The 18,587-nt window shown below is 46.6% G+C and overlaps 1 protein-coding gene across 3 annotated transcripts in view; it reads left to right on the plus strand.

The window, feature by feature from the left end:
* The first annotated feature begins 1,788 nt into the window (after nt 1–1,788).
* Nucleotides 1,789–18,587, plus strand: part of LMTK2 (lemur tyrosine kinase 2) — an 81,459-nt gene continuing 64,660 nt past the window's right edge. The window contains exon 1 of one of the 3 annotated variants that reach the window (XM_047837942.1): nt 1,789–2,288. In XM_047837942.1, coding sequence (XP_047693898.1) covers nt 2,201–2,288 — 88 coding nt within the window. In that variant the 5' untranslated portion in view covers nt 1,789–2,200. The remainder of the gene's footprint in view (nt 2,289–18,587) is intronic. The other 2 variants (XM_047837943.1, XM_047837941.1) reach the window with 2 other exon arrangements.

Consider the following 18,587-nt stretch of genomic DNA (forward strand, 5'->3'; position numbering starts at 1 on the left):
ACAAAGCAAACCAGTCGGTGTTCAATTGTTTTACAAGTTCTCGACCGAATCTTCAAGAGAAGCACTGGGCAAAGGTATGAGTGGTGAGGTGGATGGTAAAGGTTTCCATTAGACACCCTCTGAGGAATGTGTACCTTAACTCCTGCTCTGTGAAGTGAGAAAAAGAGGTTTTTAAAAAATTTCGGGGCTTGGGGCGCCTGGGTGGCTCAGTCAGTTAAGCATCGGACTTCGGCTCAGGTCACGATCTCGCAGTTCGTGAATTCGAGCCCCACGTCTGAGCTGTCAGCACAGAGCCGGGCACCTGCTTTGGATTCTGTGTCTCCCTCTCTCTCTGCCCCTCCTCTGCTCGTGCTCTCGCTCGCTCTCTTTCAAAGAATAAATAAACATTAAAAAATTTTTTTTTAAGATTTGGGGGGCTTGCTCAAATAATAATGAAACCTGCTTTGGGATTGTGGTCTGACATGTTGCTGTTGGGGTGCACTTTAATTAAAGATTGACAACCACAAGGTTTATGAGGCAGGGCCTCGCTTGGGCCAGCCCTGCTGCAGATAAGCAGGGTGACTCTCCTCCATACAGAGCATGAGCATTCCCTGGCTTCCTCAAACTCAAAGTCTGGAGCTTCCTGAGGGAAGTAGAAAGACCACAGAGTGATTGCATCCCTTTCCCAGACAGAGATCTGTCTGCCTCCCCTTTCCCAAACAGAGATCAGCAGACAGGCAGGGACGCTTAACTCAGTATTTCACATTCCAGCTCTGTGTTTACTTAGGTGTTTATTGGCTTGCTTTAATCATTGAACAAATATTCCCTGGGGCATCGCCTGTAGGTCCAATGCTGGGCTAGCACCGCAAGAGCTGACATTTAGGATGGACATTTGAGGAGTTTGGAGAACTGGGCTCCCCTGCTGGCAGTCCACAGAGCTCCATCTGATAAGATTCAAATAAGTCCCTCTCATGCACGAACCGGTGCGAGTGCCAGAAAGGCCTGGCCTTTTCCCAACCTTCAGGTCTCTCACTACTATGTTACTTCTGCCCGGAAGGTGCTTTCTCTACCCTTTCTGCAGGACTATGGTCTCTCCTTCCCTGTTGGCTGGACCTTGTCTCTTGGTGGGAAGAGGCTGGCACCTGGGAGTGCCCAGCACCAGGACAGGGCGCCGTTCCATAGGACACAACTACTCAGGGCCAGGCCCTGTGCCAGCCCCCGGGGGGGACTCCCATTGACACAGGCGCAGTGCCTGTCCTCAGGGAGCTTACAGTCACAGGAACAATAAAATATGGCAGCTGGGATAGCAGTCTGTCCAGGGCCAGGGCGAGGCACTAGGAGATGCTAGTCATTTCTCCCGGGGCTGGGAGGGGTTTTCTTAGATGACGTCATCCTTTAGGTGACTCTTGACAGATGACAGAGAGTGTGCCAGGTGGCCAAGAGAGGACAGGAAGGGCACTCTTGGTAAAGGGAACATCTTGAGCTCAGGAGCTGAGTCAGTGAGTGTGAGGGGAGAGCCATCCTATTCTTGTTGGACTGAAATAAAAGCCCAAGTATTCTTGATGGCTGCTAAGATGTATAGGTCAACCTAAGGAGAGAAGAGCCTAAAACGGCTATGCCAAGTAAAAAAGGCAGAAGACAAAACAGGCCTAGTTTTGCTCGTTTTAAAATACTGAAAAAAAATCAGATGGATTCTGAATGCTTTTTATTGTCTTCTTTATACTTCCCTGTATTTTAAAATTTAAAATAATTGTCGGCATTACCTGCTGCCCACGCACTCCTCGGTCTGCAGGGGGCGCACCGGCGGCCACCCTCCCTCTTTCAGGGTGGTGGGCGGGGCCTCTGGGGCCGGTGTGGAACGGACGATTGGCTGGCTGGGCTGTTTGTCACGGCATCCCGCCCCCACCCTACGTCACATGACGCAGCCCATCATGGCGGCAGGAGCGCGGCTGCCCTGGCCCGCGGCTCCGCAGGGCTGCTGCCGTTGCTGCTGTTGAGAGGCGGCGGCGGCGGCGGCGGCACAGACGGGCGGGCGGGAAGGATGGTGTTTCTGTGGCCGGGGCGGCGGGTGCGGACTAGGAGCCGGGCTGAGTTTTGGCCGAAGCGACGTGTGCTCAGGAGCAGCTGGCGCGGGTGCCGCTGAGGCAGGCAGGACCGACTGACGGACGGACCGACGGAAGGAGACCCGAGAGCCGGCCCCGGGGGCCGTGCAGTGGGCGAGATGCCGGGGCCGCCGGCGTTGCTGCTACTGCCGCTGCTCCTGGCCGCCGGCAGTGCCGGGGCCGCGCCACTTCCGCAAACAGGTGCAGGTGAGCGGGCCCGCTGCGGGGACGCGGCTGCGGGAACCCAGGCTGCGGGGCCGCTGCGACGGCGGTGGCAGGGGAGGAGGCGGCGGGCCCCGTCCGGCGACGCCGAGGAATCGGAGGGCCTGCCAGGGCGGGAGGCCCGGGGAAGCAAGCGATTAGGGAGGTTTCTGCCGCAGGGGCGTGGGGTGGGGGAGCGGGCAGCCTCTCCAGGGCCGAAGCGGGGGCGAGGCGATGCGGTTGGGCCCGGGGAGGGCGGCGAGCCGGGCGGCAGCGATCGACCCCTCCCGGCGTAGGCTGCGGTACCTGCTCTGAACCTGTTGCCCGGAGGTCCTCAGCCTACATCCCTTTCTGGCAGTTCTGCTTCCCTTTCAGATGTCACCTGCCTTCTGTGCGTTTCTCACATCTTATATTAAGAACCGTTTCTTAGCCCTAATTTTACTTGAATGCAAATGACTTAATGAACTGTGCGGAGTTTCATTCGCTCCCTGCAACTTGTTCTGAAGTTGTAAATTGATTTTAGACGCTGTGCTTTTTTTCGGATTGAATCTCAAGGAATGAAAAGGAAACAACTCTGTAAATATTTCTATTTTAGGAAGCCAGTGATTAGAGTAGCAGTCTTTGAGTAACTATTGACAGAATGGCCCAAGGGTGATTGAAGTTTCTATTTTAGCTACGTCAGTGTGTGGTTTTCTTTTCTTTTTCTTTTTTTCCTCCCCATTTTCTCGACATCCTCTTCAGTTTTGGTTTATTTTCCCAGATAAAACTTTACCCGAGGAAAGCATCCCAAGTTGAGTCATTTTTTTTTTAAAGAAAAAAAAAATCTGGGTTAAGATCTAGTGCTTGTCTTTGAAGTAAGGAGAGACTGAAATTTCATAGATTCATGAAATTTTGGAATTGAAAGAGTCCTTAAAGAAAATTTAGCCTGATATCTTTGTTTCGCAGTTGAAGGTACCGAGGCCCTGGGGGGGTCAAATGACCTACCCAAGGTGACACAGCTAAATTGTAGGCGGAGCCACATCTAAAACCCATGTCTGAGATTTCCCTAGTTGTGTGATTTTTCCACTTCCCCACGTTAGGTCTTGTAAGTGTTTCGGAATACTCTTGAGGTTAAGAGTTATTTTAATACGATGTTAACCGGGTACACAATGTGGAAGTTCCCTTCCCCAGTAAAGACAAACACATCCACTATGCAAGTTATAAATAATGTTTCCAGAGCTACACCAAGTTCTGTCATTGAGTGCCCTTTAGTTGGGTATTAACTGTTATCAGTGTACCACGTAATGTATCGCTAAATTTTTGCCACTGCCTTAGATCAAATATTTGTTAGGTGAATTCTGTTTTCTGATCTGATAGACAAGAAAAGTGAGTGTTATGAGAAGTGTATGCAGCCCAGGTATGAGTCACAGAAAGTGACAAAGTTGTAAAAGACAATACAGAAGAACGTGGATGGTGATATTGAAACTGACGGTGAAATTGAAAATTAGCACCAGAGTAGGATAGTGTGTAAAGAGTATTTATGTGAAAGGGATTCAAGAAGTTTCCAGATGACTTTGCACTTAAATTTTTATATATTTTGAAAAACAGACTCTAGGTGGGAACCTATGGGAATGTGTCTCCTTATAAACCTCTTTAAAAAAAAAATTTTTTTTAAACGTTTATTTATTGAGAGACAGAGAAAGACAGAGCATAAGCATGGGAGGGGCAAAGAGAGAGGGAGACACAGAATCCGAAGCAAGCTCCAGGCTCCGAGCTGTCAGCACAGAGCCCGATGCAGGACTCAAACCCACAAACCACCAGATCATGACCTGAGCTGAAGTCGATGCTTAACCAACTGAGCCACCCAGGTGCCCCTCCTTATAAACCTCTTAACATGATTTTTATTCCGTTCTTTCACTTTCACCTCCATTTTTACGGAGGTACAGATCAGAATATTGGAGGTTTTGGGGGGAGCATTGTAAAACAAGACAATCAGGAAAAGTCATCCATAAATAGAAATACCAAATTTTGGCATGAATAAAGCATAAAGAAATACGTGGTGACTTACAGCAGCTTTTGCAGATTTTCCCTTCGTATTCTGTTGCTCAGAAGGAATACAATTAGACATGTGGCGTATGAGTGACAGGTCCCTGGGGTTAAATTCTGTGGAAGGGGTGCTCAGTCACACATAGATTTGTGGGTTTGTGTTTCCATCCAAAAGAGATTATTAATCCTGGTAATGGAGCTGGATTCTTGATGAAGATGTGTGTGACCAAGAAGAATAAAGAAACCTTTGAGCTGATCCTGATAAGTGAGCTCACTGGTTAAGAGAGAGGAGCCCGTCTTGAACATATATGTGAGCTAAAAGAGCAGTTAAATGTTGGAAGCATTGTAACCCTCGGGCCTCTGATTCTGTGGGGACTGCGCTCCACACAGAAGTAGGGCTGGCCATTTCCAAATTCAGGATACATGCCTCACATGTAGTCTTTTGCCTCCTCGGCTTTGTTCTTTCCACTTAAATTCCAAACTGCTTGATAGTGCCTTGGAGAAAGCGTGGCTTATCAAAAATAGGTTGGAAAAAATACTTGAATGTTTTCCTTTGCCAGCCCATTTGCATGGGGGGAAAGAAATGAGGCAGTTAACTAAAATTCAGCCAAAATGCATCCAAAATTCATTTCTAGGTTTCGGAAGTTGAAAAGGGTATTTACCCATTCAGTCATAATTAAGCTTTGTAAATACGTGGATTGCCTTTGCCTATCAGGCAAGAAGGCTCTTTCTTTTTTTAAGTATATTTAAAAAATTTTTTTAATTATTTTTTTTTTATTTTTGAGAGTCAGAGAGAGACAGAGAGACAGAGCACAAGTGGGGGAGGGGCAGAGAGAGAGGGAGACACAGAATCTGAAGCAGGCTCCAGGGTCTGAGCTGTCCACACAGAGCCCAACGCGGGGCCCGAACTCACGAACCGTGTGATCATGACCTGAGCCGAAGTTGGACACTCAACCGACTGAGCCACCCAGGCACCCCTCTTTCTTTCTTTCTTTCTTTCTTTCTTTCTTTCTTTCTTTCTTTCTTTCTTTCTTTCAGTTGGTTGATGTACAGTGTTATATTAGTTTCAGGTGTACAAGAAAAGCATTTTTTGCTTGAACTTTATTTTGGGCCTGTCTTTATTGCTCTGGGAGTCGCTCCTGTCCTCTTTGGGAGCCTTTTCCTGAGAATGTGTATTTCTGCGAGGGCCCTTGCTGGCTGTGTAGACGGAGATCGTGTCCGTCCTCACTGGAAAGCTTACATAAAGGGAGAAAGTCCACTGTTTTCACACACCGTTAAACGACCAGACTAAGGTTACAGTTGAGAAATTCTTTTCTCCATTCCTAGTGATGAGGTCATTCTTGTCTTAGAAAACACTTATGTACCTTTTGTGAGATTCTCAGTCACATCATAGAAAGAGATAGTATATTTGTATGCATTCCCCTAAGTCCCCTGTTTGTTAATACCAGGATAGTGGTTAGACCGGGAAGCCCACTTCTGTTGTCCTGTGGCATATTAGGTCACAGAGTACAGAGGAAGCTGTTAGCAGTTCCAGATAAAGGAGCTCACGCAAGTCGGTGAAGCCAGTGGGACTCAGCTACTTATTAAACAGCAGCTAGTGAAACCGGGGCTCTCATTTTAGATTAAACAAACAGCCTTGGATCTTGAGAAAGATTCTGCAGTAAAGGAAGTGCTTTCTAAAGTGAATTCTAAGTGTGAGTTTTTGTGTTTATTTCAATGGCATCTGAGAAATAAAAATTAATTTCAACAGGCTTTTCGTGCTGACTATCTCAGGATTTATGGCTGTGAGGCTCAAGATTTCATTTAGGTTGGGAGTGTTGGTATTTGCTCTCAGTTGGTGGTATTTTTGGGTAACTATGTTCATTTGCACAGTAATAGGAAGTCTGTCCAACAATTTTGTAGCTGATGAACATTGAAGTTAGCAAATCTCTACAGTTTTGCTGATATCAATGTGCTGACTGTTCATGCAATTGTCTTGAAATTTAGAGAGTCGTTGGGTCTGCTGTGTCAGATAACAGCTGTAAATGTAATAAAAAAGATTTGTAACATAAATGAAATGTAATGTAAGGGGTGGCCAGGGTTCTGAAGCAAACAAGTGAGTCCTCAAAAAAGTTTTTATAGATGGACGTATAAAAAGAATCCAACCTTTCAGTCCTGTTGAGAGTGTAAGTCGTGAACCAGTCACAGGAGGAGCGGGTGTTGCGGACAGAACTTGGACTTTGGAGGTAGTCTGGGTGGGAGGCCTTCCTTTGCCGCTTCAATAGCATTGAGACCTTGGGCCAGTTACTTGACCTCTCCAAGCTTCTCAAAACTCAACTCAAAAAAAAATGATGAGGGGCACCTGGGTGCCTCAGTTGGTTGAGCGTCCGACTCTTGATTTTGGCTCAGGTCATGACTGATCCCAGAGTCATGGGATTGAGCCCTGCATCAGGCTTTGCACTGAGTGTGGAGCCTGCTTGAGATTTTTTTTCTCTCTCTTTCCATTTCCCTCTGCCCCTTTCCCCAACTCACACGTGCGCGCTCTCTGTAAAATAAAATTAAGGGGTGCCTGGGTGGCTCAGTTGGTTAAGCGCCTGACTCCTGATTTCGGCTCAGGTCATGGTCTCGTGGTTTGTGAGATTGAGCCCTGCGTTGGGCTCTGTGCTGACAGTGCGGAGCCTGCTTGGGATTCTCTTTCTGTCTCTCTGTCTCTCTGTCTCTCTGTCTCTCTGTCTCTCTCTCTCTCTCTCTCTCTCTCTCTCCCCCCACCCCATAAGTAAATAAACATTTTTTAAAAATTAAAAAATAAAAGGATGATGATATTTACCTAAAGGGTTTGGGGAGGGTGAGGTCGCATCATGCTGGTGCGCCATGTCGGCCACGTTAGGTGTCTTCATTGCTTCAGATTTCCTTGTAAAATTGGTGGGTTACCGTGGCATCAGCTAATGGTGAGTGGTATGGTTCCAAGAAGGAACTCAAAGTGGTAGCTGCTTATGGCATGCCCAGAATTTACTGAATTTAAAAACCTTTGTTACTTAAAATAATTTGCTGTGTGATGGGTGAGGAAGAGATCCTTTACAGAGAAGTCTGACTTATTTAAGATGATCTGGATTAGCCCACTTTTATGTAATAAACCCGTTTTTAAATGTCAAGATAATTAAAGCTCTTGCACGTGAACAGTTTCTGGTTTTAATGTACTTAAAGGAACTGCAGGCAGTGGAGGTTGAGTTGGTCCCAAACAAAATGTATACTCCCACAAAGCATCCCTGAAGACAGCCCGTTAAGCTGGGCTGTGGTAGAACCACCACAGGGCTGAGACCTTCCCTTAGAAAATGTCATTTGGAGAGATGACTGTGACTGAGTTGCTTCCTCTCTGTCTTTTAAAATCATGTATTTTTGTAGTCTTTTTTTTTTAAGTTTATTTATTTCAAGAGAGAGAGAAGACGAGAGAGAGAGAGAGAGAATCCCAAGCAGGCTCTGCACAGTCAGCATGATTCGAGGCTTGAACTCACAAACCGGGAGATCACGACCTGAGCTGAAGTCAGGTGCTTACCTGACTGAGCCATCCAGGCACCCTGTATTTTTGTAGCCTTCTAGCTGTGTTTTACTCTTCTTTTTTTTTTTTTTAATTTTTTTTTCAACGTTTTTTATTTATTTTCGGGACAGAGAGAGCCAGAGCATGAACGGGGGAGAGGCAGAGAGAGAGGGAGACACAGAATCGGAAACAGGCTCCAGGCTCCGAGCCATCAGCCCAGAGCCTGACGCAGGGCTCGAACTCACGGACCGTGAGATCGTGACCTGGCTGAAGTCGGACGCTTAACCGACTGCGCCACCCAGGCGCCCCTGTGTTTTACTCTTCTTAAAAAAGTTTATTTTATTTTTTTAAAGTTTATTAAAGGAATCCGCACCTAACGTGGGGCTCAAACCCATGACCCTGAGACCCAGAGCTTCACACTCCCTCAACTGAGCCAGCCAAGGTGCCCCTTAAAAGGTTTATTTATTACTCAGGGACGAGGAAGGAAAGATTAGAGGAAAAGTTGTACAAACACTCCTGGTCTAAAACAGATTGCTACATCTAGGGTCTTTTTTAGATTAGATTCTCAACTTTTCTGTAAATCTTCATATGAAGACGCTGTAAGAGAAAGCTGAGGAAATATGGTAAAATCAGTGTGTCACAGCAAAATATTGGAGTGAAGTATTTTTAAATTGTTAACAAGTGACTAATTTGGAACCATGCCTCGGCATTACAGTTGTTTGCCACAAAGAACAGGCCTATCAGAAAAATAACCTCAGTATTTTTTTAAAAAGGTGTTTTTCCCCCCAATGGTTAGTATAAGGCAGAGATTCCAAATTTCATTTGACTTTATTGTGATTCAAATGGGAGAAATTAGAATTGTTAACACCAAATGCGCCAGGTGCCCAAAACCACAACATGGGGAATGCCTCACCTCTCAAGGTCTCCCTGGGCTTATCCTCATCCAGACCAGTGTTCTGCAGTCCCCCCGACTGCAAAGAGTGACCTTGTACACTTCCACCCTCCTGGGGCATGGGGCATGGTGGTGACACCTTTTGTTTTTGACAATTTGGCGGATTTTGCATTTTACTGTGTAGTATACGTTTGTGGAAAAGGCTTAAATTACCATCGATTTCAGGTATGCTGAAACCCTGTGCTGTGGTGTGGCTAGGGTAGCCCCTGGCCTGCAGCATCTGACCCCAGTTTGGGAAGCATCGGTCAGGAAAGGTCATGCGCCTGGCGGGGCATCGGCGGTCCCTGCCTGCCCCCACGCTCTGGCTTTCATGGCACTTTAAGAGCTAAGTTAGTCTGCTTTCGTTTGCAAGTTATTCTGTGCGAATTCCTCTCTCCCAGCTCACCATATATATTCTGTCTGCAGTAGGCTGGCTCTTCCTAGCACCTCTGTGTGCTGTCGTCTTTTTCTTTCAGTTCTTTCCACCTCTTGGCAGCCCCAGTGCCCTACCAAGACCTCGCCCAGACCCCAGAGCTTTCTTCCACCGGTGACCTCCCACTAGAAGTGTTTACTTGTGGGACGTGATGTTCCATGGGGTGCGGGACGGAAACTTTGGAGCTTCAGCCTTTAGTTTTCGTTTCATCCCTTAAAAATGTTGACTTATGTGACTTTTAAAGGTACAGAGTATATTGGTACACTAACACGTTTTGTGGTTTGTGAATCAATGCACATGAAGTGGAAGGAATGTGAAGAAACTTCACCGACGGGCTCTGTGATCGGAAAAGGTTTGGGTTGCCTGTGCCAGTCTCCCGTTTGCGTTTAGCAGCTGCCACCTGTTTCGTCAAGTCCCGTCTCTTTACCAGGACTGCAAGGACTGTGTCCTGCATCCTCGGTGTTTCTAGTATCTGCATGATCACAGGCCGTGGACGCTCAAAGGTTGTGTGTGAGGTTGGTGAAGGCGGTGCTGGGGAACGAAGCTTGCAGACCAGTACTCCAGAGAGTGTGGGAGCCAGAAGGAGAGCATGTCAGCCTAGAGCCTCTCACGCTCCCGCAAACTTTGCTTTTCATCCGGCCACAGCCCATTGCCTGGAACAAGGCCATTTATAGTGGTCTTATTTTGAATAATAAACCTAATCTTTTAGAACAATTTTATTTTTTTAGTATATTTTAAGACTTTTTTTATTTATTTTTGAGAGAGCGCAAGTAGGGGAGGCACAGAGAGAGGGACAAAGGGTCCCAGGGGGCTTTGTGCTGACAGCAGCAAGCCTGATGTGGGGCTCGAACTCCCGAGCCACGGGATCATGATCTCAGCCGAAGTTGGATGCTCAACACACTGAGCCACCCAGGCGCCCCTAGAACAATTTTAGGTTTACAGAAGAGTTGCAAAGATAGTACAAAGAGTTCCTGCATAGGCAGGGTTTTCCCTCTTGGTAACGTCTTACGTCAGTGTGGTACACTTGTCACAGCTAAGGAGCCACTACTAATAATTCATTAGTATCAACTGAAGTCCATACTTTGCTCATGTTTCTGTAGTGTTTCCCTGATGTCCCTTTTCGGTTCGGGATACCACATTCCATTTAATGTCCTGTCTCCTCGGGCTTCTTTGGTATGTTCCCCTGTTTCAGTGATCTTGACAGTTCTTGAGGAGTTTGATGTTTTTCTCGTTGGTTAGACTGGGGTCAGCTGTTTTTGGGAGGAAGACCACAGAGATAAAGTGCCGTTCTAATCACGTCCTGTCAAGGGTACATGCTTTCAGCATGACCGGTCACTTCACCACCTGACTGTGATCACCTGTTGTCAACTTTCTCCACTTTGAAGTTCCTTTTTCTTCCAGTCTCCACATGAGCAGGGGAGAGGCGGGGGCCGGGGGAGAGAGAATCCCAAATAGGCTCTGCGCTATCAGCATAGAGCCTGATGTGGGGCTCAGTCCCATGAACCTCGAGATCACAACCCGAGCCAAAATCAAGAGTTGGACGCTCAACCCGCCGAGCCAATCACTTATTTGATAGAAATCTGTTGGCTTGGGTGACTAGTGAGACTCAAGGAAAGAAGAACAATTTAAATTTTAAAAATTAATGTCAACACCCGAATTCTGAAGAGACTTCTGCTCCTGACCACAGCACATGAATATTGTTCTGAAGAAGCTTCCTGTGAAAAGTAGGTATGCGATAACCACAAAGGAATTTAAACACTGCAGGGCAGAACACAGTCACAGCTCTAAATGGCTTTTTTTTTTTTTTTTTTTTAATTTCAGTCCCTCTCTGGAAGTCAGTATAAATAATAGCCTCTTTACATTTTATAAATATCTTGTATAAATAATGAGTAAAAACTGCGAGCTGGAAGCCTGACAGTCAGATGCCAGTGTTGTGAGCCGAGAGCCTCGTGGTGTAAACATGCCAGCCCTCGACTGCCCAGGGTTCTTCCCGCCCGAGCTCAGATTGGCAAGGAAATGAAGTGAGAGCAGGCGTAACGCAGGGACATTCCTGATTCCCCAGGTGAGACGTGCACACGGCAGTGTGAGCGCCCCGGATTCATGACCTATTCAGTAACTCACAGGGCTGTTTCTTTCCAGGATAATGTCATGTCATTAACGTCTTGCTTTCAAAAAGTTTATTTTTCTTAAGCTGGCTTATTTTAGAATAGCCTGGGATTTGTAGCCTATTTCATATCTTCCCACAAGTACTTTTTTTTAAGCCCGTTGATATATTTTTGTATATTTGCTGTGGATGTATTGGCATGTACAGAATAGTCTTATGATGAGCTAAAGAAAGTACGCTGTTTAATCTCTGAAACTGCTACATTGTAATGATTGTATAATGGGTGCAGTTTGATTAAGAACATCCTAGGCTCACATACTAGTACAGATAATTCAGGACTTGTTTTTGGCAACACGTGTATGCCTTGGATGGGAGAAAAGAATTTAGTTACAGACATCTACCATAGTGATTTTTTTTTTAAGTTTATTTATTTTGAGAGAGAGCAGGGTAGGGGCAGAGGGAGAGAGAGAATCCCAAGCAGGCTCCACGCTCAGCCTGGAGCCCAACATGGGGCTCGATCTCATGAACTGTGAGATAGTGACCTGAGCTGAAATCAAGAGCCGGATGCTTAACCGACTGAGCCGCCCAGGCGCCCCCGCCATAGTGATTTTTGGGAGGGAAGCTGCTGTTATCCCATAGTGAAAACACTATTATTTAATTTTTTAAAGGCTCATGGTTTTTTTCCTTCTTGAGGCCCATGTTTAAAGTCCATCCTGGGGGCGCCTGGGTGGCGCAGTCGGTTGGGCGTCCGACTTCGGCCAGGTCACGATCTCGTAGTCCGGGAGTTCGAGCCCCGCGTCGGGCTCTGGGCTGATGGCTCAGAGCCTGGAGCCAGTTTCCGATTCTGTGTCTCCCTCTCTCTCTGCCCCTCCCCTGTTCATGCTCTGTCTCTCTCTGTCCCAAAAATAGATAAACGTTGAAAAAAAAAATTAAAAAAAAAATAAAAAAATAAAGTCCATCCTGAAAACGGCCTTTTCTCTTGCTTGCTCTAGTGCATGGGAGACTTGGGTTTGACATGATAACATTGCAACCTGTAATTATAGGAAGTAAATCTCTAAGGCATCTTGGACTTAGAAGGTAGAGGAGGATGAGTTGTGCAATCATTTTGCACATTTACAATTGCTACTTTAACCAGTGAGCAATTGTAAAATTTTGTAGTTTCAGCTTTTTATTGCAAAACCAGTCTTGTGGTCTATTGGTTGCCTCTCAGATAAGCCACTAAGTTTGAAGTATTTTTCATGTTGCAGTTTCTTCCCCAAATCCCCGGTAAATTCAGCCTGTGTTCCTTTCACAAGGGAAAAAAAATGCCTCTTCCTGGTTCCACCTGGCAGTGTGCCTATGTAGGATGGTTCTGTGTCAGCAGCAACGGTTACTTTCCAAGGATGCAGCCTGCCCGTCACAGCGCAGAACCCCACTTGACTCTGACTTCAGACTATTATTAAAACGCAACACCAGGACACTGATTGCTAGTGAGACACTGAAAAACAACAAACCTAACCAAAATAGTCCCCCGGGACTGCTGCATCAGAAGCCTGCTGCCTGGGTACGGTCCCGAAACCTGTAATTGAACTTCATTTTCTTTAAGAAAAGTACAGTTAACTTTAATAAAAGATCTGATTTCCAGTATTAACCATACAGGCACTTGGTAGACTCATACAATTTTAGAATGATCAATCCTCGTACAGAGAATTTTAAAGCTGACCGGCCACTTTACAGGTGAAGGCGCTGAGGCTCAGGGCCATTCCGTGTGGTGACTTCAGTCCCAGCAGCCACTCAGTGGCAGACCTAATCCTGATGAGGGACCCTACCCGCCAGACCACCCTGTTCACCAAGTGCTCTGCTTTGTACCCTTGGAATACTGCTTTGTGTGGTGTGCACGCAGAGACTATTTCCGATCGTTTCTCCTCTGGATATCCGTTTCTGTTCGCTGTCTGAAAATGTGGAGAGGAAACTTAACCATAGTTGTCATATAGAAGATCCTTGAACTACTGAAGATAATTCCTTATTGAAAATTAGGAAACTCAAGTTCTGACTTGTATATAATGAGGCTCAGTATCCACATTCATATTTAACTTTTTAAAAAACAATTTGTAAGAATAACAATTTAGTTTCCACCTATGAAATGAAGTTGTACTGTTTAATTAAAGGTGATAAAAATATTTTTGGCTTAAAAAGATTTTTGTTTTAAAAAATTTTTTTAACGTTTATTTATTTTTGAGACAGAGAATGAATGGGGAGGGTCAGAGAGAGCGGGAGACACAGAATCCAAACCAGGCTCCAGGCTCTGAGCTGTCAGCACAGACCCCGATGTGGGGCTCGAACTCATGGGCCACGAGATCATGACCTGAGCCGAAGTCGGACGCTTAACCGACTGAGCCACCCGGGTGCCCCTAAGTTTATTTAAATTCATTCTCCCTCTGTCCCTCTCCCCCACTTGTGGTCTCTAAATACATACATACATACAGAAGGAAAGAGAGAAAGTAAGAGAAAGAAAGACACATTGCCTAAGTAAGAATACAATTCAATCATATTAGCAAGAATTTCACTGAGACCATAGGAAGCTAGAAAGTTTCTGAGACCATAGACTCTATGTCAGAGTCCTATAGGAAAACTTAAAGACAAAGGTAGACGTGTTTTTCTAGGGTGTTTAGGGTTCTCTCCCGTCCGTGGATCCTATCGTGCAGAAATTGTATTGGCTGAGTGCTGTGAATCCAGTATTGCCATTGACTACCTGTGCATTTCTACAGATTTCAGAGGGAAGGCCTATGGAAAGACACAATGTTCTTTCCCCTGGGTATTAGTGGTACACTGAAGTGACCACTTATGGGGGAAGAAGCCCTGGGAAGCTGGCCTTGAGTTTCTGCTTGTGGAACCGGATGCTGCCTGTTCCTGAGCTGCCTTCCTGGACTGCAGAAAGATCCTGATTCAGTGCTGTTACAGACATCTGAGCACTGTGGATTGCTCCACGACCGAACTGTGCCATCAACTTAGTTCAGATTGTAGTTCATAAAATACCATCCCTGCCATTTTTTCCCTGGGGATAGGAGCACTGTCATCTGACAGAGTTCTGTAAACCTGACATTGGTTTGGCCGGGCTGTTACCATGTTAGATTAGCTCTTCTGTGGTAGTCTCCGTCCTAGTTAGTGTTTTTAAAATTGGAATGGAATTGGGGCACCTGGGTGGCTCAGTCGGTTGGGCGACCGACTTCGGCTCAGGTCACGATCTCGCGGTCTGTGAGTTCGAGCCCCACGTCGGGCTCTGTGCTGACAGCTCAGAGCCTGGAGCCTGTTTCAGATTCTGTGTCTCCCTCTCTCTCTGACCTTCCCCCATTCATGCTCTGTCTCTCTCTGTCTCTAAAATGAATAAACGTTAAAAAAAAAAAAATTAAAAAAAAAATTGGAATGGAATGAATCTTTGATAACCGTCTGATGGAATAGGCAAAGAGAAACAGCAATGTCACATAAAATGATCATGTTCACAGGTATTCAGTCAGCACTCAAATTATGTAACCTTTCTGCAAGTACGAGAGAACGGTTGGGTTGGCTGACCTTGAAAATCATCTTCGAACAAAAAGAACGCTTCACTGTCTGTGATTAGGACACAGCACGATATGTTTTTCTAGGCTGTTGATATTCTGGCTTCGGGGTCTTTGTGGAATTTCTGATTCATCAACTGGATCAATGCACTCTTTACTGTTCTGTGTGGTTGAGCGTATTTAGCGCTATGCTTTGTTTTCTCCTTTTAGTGTTCGATTACATTAGGGAGGTTCTAGATTATTTAATGTTATTATAAATAGATGTAGTGTTACACCAGGAGGCAAGGAAAACATTTAGTGACTCAAGATTCTGTGCAAGGAAACCTTTATGATAGATGGGTTTGTCATTTTGAGGCGTTAAGCAGAAACACGTGATCTGCGGTGACGGTCTGAATTTTTCCCCCCACGTGATATGATGATGGTTCATTTTCCTAGGTCTCCGGGATGTGAAGCTACTTGTCAGAATACTGGACAAGGTCCAATTATTGGTCCTACCCTTACAGAAAAAAGGAAAAAAAAAACCCAAAAAACCAAAACTATGTGTTTAGAAGTGGACTTTGTGTCAGGACCAGTTTGGAAGATGGCTGGTCCTTAGCTTCCCTGAGTTGTACTGAGCTCCCTTTGTCTAGTCAGCCCAGTGGCCAGCAGTTTTCCTTGTTAAGTAGCCGCTAAAATCTCTCATGTGAATTTCCAGAGGCCAGAGGGTAGAGAAAAGAGAAAACAGCACAGTGACATACACATGTGGCACTTGCTTCCCGGTCCTGGGACCCGGGGAGGAAGGCAGCATGTGCTGCCCAAGATGGGTCCCCTGCCAGTGGGGAGGCTGTTCCTAAATTAGTAAACGTACAGCGTTATGGGCCACGTTGAGTCCTGGTTCAAACCCAGCCCACCTCCAGTCCCTCCGAAGGTGATGGTGTTTGGAGGTAAAGTCTTTAAAGAAGTGAATAGGTTAAAACGAGGCCATTAGCTCCTTAGTTGCTAATCCAGGACAACTGGTGTCCTCATAAGAGGAGGAAATTTGAACACAGGCAGAGGTACCAAGGGTGCACAAACAGAAGGACCACGTGAAGGCACAGAGAAGGCAGCTGTCATCTGCAGGCCAAGGAGAAAGGCCTCAAAAGAGACCAGCCCTGCCACATCTTGACCTTGGACTTGCAGCCTCCAGAACCGTGAGACCGTGGATTTCTGTTGTTTAAATCGCCGGGGGTGCAGTGGCTTGTAATGGTGGCCTGGGCACATGAATACACAGTGTTGAGACTAAAGCAAATTTTTTTTTAATTTTTTAAAAATGTTTTTATTTTTGAAGGAGAGAGAGAGAGAGAGAGAGAGAGAGACAGAGCATGAGCGGGGGAGGGGCAGAGAGAGAGGGAGACACAGAATCCAAAGCAGTCTCCAGGCTCCGAGCTGTCAGCACAGAGCCCGACGCGAGGCTCAAACTCACGGACTGTGAGATCGTGACCTGAGCCGAAGTCGGACGCTCAACCGACTGAGCCACCCAGGCGCCCCAAAAGCAAATTTAGTGTCCTATCTTAGAAGGCGTCTGTCAGGATTCCTTTTTTTTTTTTTTTTTCTTTTCCTCCTTCTCTCACCAGTTTGGGAGTGGAGCCCTGCTCATGCGCTGGGCTCCCCACCCCCCCCCACCCCTCCCCCCACCCCCCCCACCCCTCCCCCCACCCCCCCCCACCGCCAGGCCAGCACCTCCCAGGGGCTCCTGTGGAGGGAGGGGAGGGCACCTTTCAATTCCTGTCTTGCTGGCAGAGTGACTCTGCTCGGACAGCTTCCCGCAAAATGAACTGTGTGGAGGGCACAGGTGTGAATAAATACTCGTTATCACAGGAGAATGTAAGTAGGGGGAAATCCACTTTTTGAGAAAACTTACTCCTTAAAGAAAATAGTTATACTCCTAAACATGAGTTGCAAAACGGGTAAATAAAGCATGTGGGAGTTCTCTGTGACCTGGGCAGTAAGTGGTAAACTATTAATAGTGGGAAGGGTCAGAACCACCCCAACACGGTGTTGGTGTCAGTTGGAGTGTGACTAGTAATGGGAGGAAAATCTTTGCCAGATAAGAGCGTTACATTGTCGAAGGAATGCTGCTTTTATAATCTTCCTTGTTTGACCCTGAAAGCATGTTTCTTCTGGTAACCAGTAGATGAATTGTGGATTTCTCTCTCCGTCTTCCCTCCTTTTCTCCGGCCCCTCAGTTGCCATCTTTCTGACTCCCACCCCCTCCCCCTTCTGACTGAGTGCCAGGCTCTCTGTCCTGGGCCCTGGAGTCCTTGCTGGAGTGTCCAGTCCTGGTCACTGACCCCGTTTAGCTTGCAGTCTCGCGGGGAGGACGTTTGGGCATTTAAAATACACAGTGTGATAAACCCTGCGGTGGACCGAACAGCGTGCTGGGGGCTCCAGAGGCGGGCACTCTAACCCGTGGGGCCTTGGGGCGGTTTCCAAGTTGAGATCTGAGTGGTGACGATGAACCAGTGGAGGGAGGCTGTCCGTGCTGTCAGTGCGGGAGCTTCCTGGTCCGGGAGAATGTGAATTTGCAGACTCCAAAGGGGCAGAGGGCCTGCCTGGAAGGACTGGGAGAGGCTCATGGCAGATGAAACAAGGTGCAGGGAGGGAGTTAGAGGCGACGAGAGCCCAGTGTGGAGGGCAGGTGGTCGCCGACCATGAGTGGTATTGGGGCCTGTTAAGGAGTTTGGACGGCAGGCTAAAGAAAACTGGGAAAACCCAGTACAAAATTCAAGAATGTAAAGGGATATAAGGGCGCCTCCTCGTCCCCCAGCCACCCGGTTTCCTTCCCTGTTGGTGACCACCGTTCCCCAGGGGTAGCATTGTGTACACGCTGTTCTGAGCTGTTGGTTTTTGTTTTTTTCTTGTTTTCATTCAAACGTGCATCATAGAATTGGTTTTGAATTGTATTCCCCCCTCCCCACCCCGACTCAAATTCATATGTTGACATCTTAACCCCCGTTACCTCAGTGTGACCCTATTTGGGGATTTTACAGAGATAATCGAGTTCAAATTAGGTTATTAGGCCCTAATCCCACATGACCGCGTCTTTATAAAGAAGGGAAATTTGGACACGGGGACGGATCCAGAGGGAAGACCATGGGAGAAGATGCAGGGGGAAGACGGCCGTCTCCCAGAAGGCAGGAGAGTGGCCGGAGCGCATCCTTCCACACAGCCCACAGGAGGGACCAGACCTGCTGGCACCTTGATGTTGCACTTGTAGCCTCCAGGATTGGTTAAGCCCCCTAGTTTGTGATACTTTGTTACAGCAGCTCTAGCAAGCTGATACACAGGAGTACAGATTGCAAGCTGTTGTATCTAGTTCGCCCCTCTGCTTAAACTTCATATTTTAGTGGATGTGAAGAAATTGCTTAATAAATGGAAGACTTCAGACATACAGATCTGTGCAAGACTAGACAGACATTGCCATACTGACTTCCCCAGGGCTTTCACTCAGGCTCCTGGCTGTCTTTTCCATGCGACCCCCATCGCTTTCACTCCCCTCGTATACTGTTCCTGTTTGGAAGCAAGTTCCGGACATCTTTAACTAGGTCACTATCTGTAAAAGGTAAGGACTCCTTTTAAAAACATAATCACATTATTATTATCACTCCTAGGAGAAATGAGTCATACTTCCTTAATATGGTCAATTACCAGTGTTCACATTTCCAGTTGTCTCAAGTGTCATGATTTTTTTGAGTGTGAATCATGATTCAGATGTCACCCATACAGTGCAGTTGGTTGCTACGT

This window comes from Prionailurus viverrinus, chromosome E3, assembly GCF_022837055.1.
Source record: "Prionailurus viverrinus isolate Anna chromosome E3, UM_Priviv_1.0, whole genome shotgun sequence".
NCBI classification, from domain to species: Eukaryota; Metazoa; Chordata; class Mammalia; order Carnivora; family Felidae; genus Prionailurus; species Prionailurus viverrinus.